Below are 6,381 nucleotides of genomic sequence, written 5' to 3'. Positions count from 1 at the left end.
GAAGTAGTAGCCGAGGTCGGAGCGCGGACTCGCTCCCTGGAGACTGCGGGAGCTCGTTCGCCATGGCGGCCGGGCCGATCTCCGAGCGGAACCAGGGTGAGTGGGAGGAACGAGCCCAGAATGGGTCCGTGGGGGCTGGGAGGCCCCGAAGGGTGCCAGCGGTCTTTCCATGTGGGCGGGAGATTGGGCCACCCCGGAGGGCGCGAGACCGGCCGCCGTGCATGTTGGGGGCGGGGTGGCCGGGTGCAGGCTCAGGCCTTGTAGGCGTGATTCTATGTCCAGTCGTCTGCCTTCCCACCCCCTCACCCTCCAAAGAAAAAAATCGAAAAGAATTTGCAGCAGAACTCTAAATTAGACTTAAAATTGATTCTCTAGTTCCTGGAAAGAGGGAGGTGTAAGGGCTTAATTTAACGTCCTTTTTTTGTTTTGTTTTGTTTCCTTTTTGCTCCTTTACTTCCTCTCCACCCCCAATTCCCCTGCCTGGGTTCCATCTTCATGATCCTGTCATCTCCCTTCACGTTATACTCATCTCTGCTTTAACCTCTTGCTCCACGGTCCAGATGCCACTGTGTACGTGGGCGGCCTGGATGAGAAGGTTAGCGAACCGCTGCTGTGGGAGCTATTTCTCCAGGCAGGGCCAGTGGTCAACACCCACATGCCAAAGGACAGAGTCACTGGTCAGCATCAAGGTGAGTACATGCCAAGTGGTGCGTTTTAATATTGAGGGGACACAGTGTTACCGGTGGGCCCCAGCGGTATTCACACCTGTTTTGGAATAAGCAACCTAGCCTAGCTCACAGTTTGTTTCTGGGACTGTTCTCAATCGAATCGAGGTTGTTATTTTTTGTTCTTTGTGCTTTCAAAGGTGGATGAGTTATACCCCATTTTGAACTACTTCACTTCAGTTGTTAACCTCTCTCCCCCTTCCCCAGGCTACGGCTTTGTGGAATTCTTGAGTGAGGAAGATGCCGACTATGCCATTAAGATCATGAACATGATCAAACTCTATGGGAAGCCGATCCGGGTGAACAAGGCATCGGCCCACAACAAAAACCTGGATGTGGGGGCCAACATTTTCATTGGGAACCTGGACCCAGAGATTGATGAGAAGCTGCTTTATGACACTTTCAGCGCTTTTGGGGTCATCTTACAAACTCCCAAGATTATGCGGGACCCTGACACAGGCAACTCCAAAGGTTATGCCTTTATTAATTTTGCTTCGTTTGATGCTTCGGATGCAGCGATTGAGGCCATGAATGGGCAGTACCTCTGTAACCGCCCTATTACCGTGTCCTACGCCTTCAAGAAGGACTCCAAGGGTGAGCGCCACGGCTCAGCAGCCGAACGACTTCTGGCAGCTCAGAACCCACTGTCCCAGGCTGACCGCCCTCATCAGCTGTTTGCAGATGCACCCCCTCCACCCTCTGCCCCCAATCCTGTGGTGTCATCATTGGGGTCTGGACTTCCTCCACCAGGTAAAGCTTTTGATTCAGAATGTGTTTGTTTTGGGCTTAGGGGGATAGGACAGGAAGAAGGAAAAGAACCAGTAAAGGGGGACATTGAGTCAGTGGGTGATGAGAAGGGGATGGAGGGTGGTAGTTGTGGGGAGGAAAGCTGCTGAGTTTCTCCAGGAGGCTGAAGTTCTTAGTGTTGAATCCCGTTGCTTCTGGCTTTAGAGAGCTGCGGGGAGGGGAACAGAACTCATTCTGCCTGGAGGGGCCAGACTGGAGCAGGTCTCTAAGGACATTTTGTCTGCACTATCATGAACTCAATTCCATTCCCTCCACAGGCATGCCGCCTCCTGGCTCCTTCCCACCCCCCGTGCCACCTCCTGGAGCCCTTCCACCTGGGATACCCCCAGCTATGCCCCCACCACCTATGCCGCCCGGGGCCGGAGGACATGGGCCCCCATCAGCAGGATCCCCAGGAGCTGGACATCCTGGACATGGACACTCACATCCTCACCCATTCCCACCGGGCGGGATGCCCCATCCAGGTGGGTGCTCTCTGCTGAGAAAGGGAGGGACGAGCCAGGAAGAGGAGCTCTGTCACCACTTAGGCTGCTGCCCTTTGTCCCTCAACAATAATAGAGTTCCAGAGCTGACCTTCAGACATTGTTTTATAAAAACAAACACAAAATATTTTACTTTCTCTGCTTTAACAACTCTCACCCTATTTCCATTTCTTGCATTTTTCCCAGGAGTACAACTGCGCTCGTCGTTTCTTCCTTGACCTTTACTTCCATTCTCTTCTCTGACTTTCACCCCATAACAGTGACCATAATGCCAAGTCTAGGGGACACTTCTGCCCCTTATCTGGTTTGACCTTTGCTCTTAATGTAACACTGGCCATGTCTTGTTTGAAAATCTTTTTTTTTTTTATCCAGATCTTCCCTCTATCCTTCTGTCTACTCAGTCTCAGCTACCTTAACAGGCTCCCTTTTCTGTGCTTGTCCGTAGGTTTTTGTGTTTGGTTCTCTTTTCTGCATAGCTCCTTTAGCTATACACTGATGCCTCCTAGGTCTGTGTCTTTGATCCATGTTAACGTTCCAGAGTCTTCATCTTGCTGCCGAATGGACAGCTCCACCTCCTTCCTCCTCCCCTTCCTCTAGTGTTCTCTGTTTCCAGATGCATGATTCAGAGGTCTTGGAGTTATGTTTGACTTTTCCCTGTCACCCCACTCTTGAAACTAAGTCTTATTAGTATCATTGGCACCAGCCCCACTGCCAGTGCCCCAGTTCAGGTCCTCAGACCCTCCTAATTTCACACCTGATTTATTGTAGGAATTTCCTAACACTTTTTGAGTCCAATTTTATCTACCTTTGATCCACTCTCAGAGTAATTTTTTGAAAACACAGATATCTATACACCTTTGCTCAAAATTCTTGTTTCTACAGAATAAAGCCCAGACTCATTACCATAACATTCTAGGCTTTTCACGACCCGGTCCCTGCCCCTTACTCCCGTGACTGTGTGGTGCCGCTGGCTCCTGAGTTGCTGGTTTTCCAGGAACATACTGTGCTGCTTGACACACCTGTGATTTGCACATGCTTTTTTTCTTCTGCCTGCGATGTTCTGTTCTCACTCTGTCCACCTGAAAAATTCTTATCCTTTAGAAATAGATCTTTGTTCAGACGGCATCTCTGCTATGTTCTCGAATCCTATGAGCAGGTCCCTCCGTCTATCATACTTCAATAGCACCATGACCGTGCCTGTCACGGGGGAAGCAGTGAACCGAGTGGGGAATTGATTGGGCATTCGGTCGCTGTGTGCCGTCGGAATAGGGTCGAAGATAAGGGCACTTTTATTTTTGTCAGCCTTAACCTTCCACACTCTTCCTGATGTCACTTCTCCTCCATTTCGTTTTCTCTTTTTCTTCCTTTTCTTTGTCCTTGTCTCCGTTTCCTTATGCGTCTGCTTTGTTCTCATAGGGATGTCTCAGATGCAGCTGGCCCACCATGGCCCTCATGGCTTAGGACACCCCCATGCTGGGCCCCCAGGATCTGGGGGGCAGCCACCACCTCGACCACCACCTGGGATGCCTCATCCTGGACCTCCTCCAATGGGCATGCCCCCCCGAGGGCCTCCATTTGGCTCTCCCATGGGTGAGTAGCCTCTGGCCACCTCCCTGTCCTCACATGTCGGTTTCCCGCGGCCTCCCTGGTCACATTCCTTTTCCCCTCCTTTCCTTCCTTCTTAGCATCTCCCTGTCCGCCCTCCGCTGTGTTGTCTCAGCATCAGCCATCTCCCATTTCTGTTACTAACTTTCCTTTCTCTCTCTACAGGGCACCCAGGTCCTATGCCTCCACATGGTATGCGTGGACCCCCTCCACTGATGCCCCCTCACGGATACACTGGCCCTCCACGACCCCCTCCCTACGGCTACCAGCGGGGGCCCCTCCCTCCACCCAGACCCACTCCCCGACCCCCCGTTCCCCCTCGCGGCCCTCTTCGAGGCCCTCTCCCTCAGTAACTTCGCATTCTCTTTTCTCCTGGTGTGTTCTCCTAACACCTTTTCAATTCCTCGGACCAATCAGAGTTGTGTAGCTCCCTGGGACTAAGGCACTGATGCCTCTCAGGCCTCTTTTTTTTTTTTCTTTTTTTTAAGTAATCTTTTCACAGGAGGTTTTATTGTTTTCTGTGTTGGTCCTACGTGTTTTACAGATACACAGAGATAATAAAACTAAACTCCTTGTTTATTCTTTGTGGTCTCTTCCTTGGCAAAGTAACTTTTCCTCTCCCTGTAAGGAGACACGTCAGCGTGTTGGGAGCACAGCGATGAGGTAGCAGTGAGGGCTTTTCTTCCGCTCGTACAGGCTCGTTCCGTCGGGGCAGTTGCTTCTCTGCATCGGTGTTGACACTCAGAAGCAGTGGCGTAGGTTCCCGTGAATAGTAAGTGAAAACACGAGCAAAGTTTCTGGAGATGACGCAGGCAAAAATAGGAAGCTACCTGCACAGAGCCGTTTATTGCAACAAGCACTGTTCGTCAGAGCTGGATTGGAAACAGCTCACGCGCGGTCGGTAGGGGACTGGTTGAGTCAACCGGTAAATCCACACAGCGAGCGCCGCGCAGCCGCAGAGAGGAACGAGGAGGACGCTGCGACTGTTTGAAAAGGGACATCTCCAGGCGGAGCCGAGTCGTCCCACACAGGACAGAACGTGTAGTTTGCCACTTGCATAACTAAGGGGTGGCATGTAATACATACGTTTGTTTATATTTAAAAAATGGAAGGATAAACCTAAAACTAGTGGAAATGGATGCCACTGTGGTTGGGGGGGCGCGTCACAGAGGAAAGCCGAATTTCTCAGCCTGCTGTGTTCCTTTTCTTTGGAACCATATATGTGTTTTAGATAATTGCAAAACAAAGTAGAAATTGGAAGAGTAGGAACTCGGTAAACCTTCATTTTCTTCTGTTCTTTACCACCAGACATCTTAGATAAGGGATTTGTATCTTATTCCCGTTTTTTTCTCCTCGGTTCTTCCAAACCGAGTTACATCACACAGAAATCTGTGCTCAAAGAGTCAGTAACTAGACTAAATCCAATGGCCCATTTTTCTGTTCTTTGCATCATTTAATCCTGTTACATCACCCCCTTCTTGAATCTTTTTTTTTTTTTTTGATTTACGTAACTCTAAACTTTCCCTAAACTTTGGCTAAGAAAAGGTGAGCATGGCCTCGTTCTGCATCATTCTCTTTCATGTGACATTTTTATGGGCTCTGCTGGGGCAGCTGAGGAGGTAAAGACGAGCAAAGCAGTTCTGTCCAATCGTTGGCAAGGGTGTAGACCGACACATGGGAGATTATTATGAAACAGAATAGTTGGAGAGCAGAGGAAGGGTATCTAAGCAAGAAAACGTCCCAGGAGAAAAGGTGACAAAGGTAATTTCAAGGAAGGGTGGAGGTTCCCCAGGCAGAGGCGAAGGGGATGCTCGCTCCTCCTGAGCAGGAGCAGAGATAAATGGCGTGGCGTGTGATACGCCAGAGCCGTTCAGCGTTGGCCACAGGATGGGGCTCGAGGTGGTTCGGGAGGTTCCACGGATCAGTGCTGCTCAGCGCCTTTTCACGTGGCAGCGAGCCACATGCAGCAGCATACTGAGGGGAAGGGAGGTGGCCGCTTCAGGCTGGAGGCAGTTGGCTCAGGATTCTAGCTGTCCCAGGCTCTGCCGAGCGGCCCAGAGTACTGAGAGAATGAACACCTGAGCACACTGTCGGGGCACACTGGTCGGGAAGCCGTAATCCATGAGAGGGAGCCACAGGAGGGATCGAAGCAAGGGAATGACAGATTTGTGTTTGAGGACCACGGCAGCCATGTAGATTTGAGAGATGGAGACCGGGACAAGTACCAAGTTATGCACCTGGCAGTAATGCAGGTGAGAGATGAAGTCCTAAATGAGGGCCGTGGCAGGAGCTGGGATGAAGCAGAAGAGATGCATTGGGGAGGTGTTTAAAAGGCGAAATAGGACTTGGTGTTGGGGTGGATATAGAGAATGAAGGGGAGAGTGGAACCGAGGACGAGAGCATGCAGCAGGAAGAATCCGGGGGCCGGGGGGGGGGGCGGCGGGGCAGGATGGACGTGATGCATTCAGTTTTGGATGTGCCACCTTTGAGGTGAGTTGTGAGACGTGCAGGCGGAATAGTCTAATGGATGTCGGTTATGTGTGTGTCTAAATCTTGAGGATGCTTTAGGCATGATATTTCGTACCGTGAGTGGCTAAGGATGCCAGGCTTCTAAACCTCAATGGGATTAACTGACTTCTTAATTTCAGACCGAGCTCCGCTCCAAAGTTGCTTGGATGTGGATGTGGTCATGTGCCGAGGTCCCAGGAGCACTTGGAACCTGGCAGAGCTGGCGGCTGCTGGACTCAGGTGTCAGAGGCCAG

The 6,381-nt window shown here is 51.0% G+C and overlaps 1 protein-coding gene across 1 annotated transcript; it reads left to right on the top strand.

Moving 5' to 3' along the window:
- The first annotated feature begins 6 nt into the window (after nucleotides 1-6).
- Nucleotides 7-4,201, top strand: SF3B4 (splicing factor 3b subunit 4). Its single transcript, XM_006919726.2, has 6 exons — nucleotides 7-96; nucleotides 561-689; nucleotides 933-1,475; nucleotides 1,790-1,996; nucleotides 3,431-3,604; nucleotides 3,785-4,201. The coding sequence occupies exons 1-6, from the start codon at nucleotides 63-65 to the stop codon at nucleotides 3,970-3,972; spliced, it is 1,275 nt and encodes a 424-aa protein (XP_006919788.1). The 5' UTR covers nucleotides 7-62; the 3' UTR covers nucleotides 3,973-4,201.
- The last annotated feature ends 2,180 nt before the right edge of the window (nucleotides 4,202-6,381 follow it).

This window comes from Pteropus alecto, unplaced genomic scaffold (genome assembly GCF_000325575.1).
Source record: "Pteropus alecto unplaced genomic scaffold, ASM32557v1 scaffold106, whole genome shotgun sequence".
Taxonomy (NCBI): domain Eukaryota; kingdom Metazoa; phylum Chordata; class Mammalia; order Chiroptera; family Pteropodidae; genus Pteropus; species Pteropus alecto.
This window is presented reverse-complemented; position numbering and strand designations above follow the sequence as displayed.

What these genes read in the sequence shown, in the direction of transcription:
- SF3B4 (XM_006919726.2), top strand. Translation starts at nt 63, where the DNA reads ATGGCGGCCGGGCCGATCTCCGAGCGGAACCAGG. An exon ending in GATCTCCGAGCGGAACCAGG is followed by an intron (nt 97 to 560) that starts GTGAGTGGGAGG and finishes TCCACGGTCCAG; the next exon opens with ATGCCACTGTGTACGTGGGC. An exon ending in AGTCACTGGTCAGCATCAAG is followed by an intron (nt 690 to 932) that starts GTGAGTACATGC and finishes CCCCTTCCCCAG; the next exon opens with GCTACGGCTTTGTGGAATTC.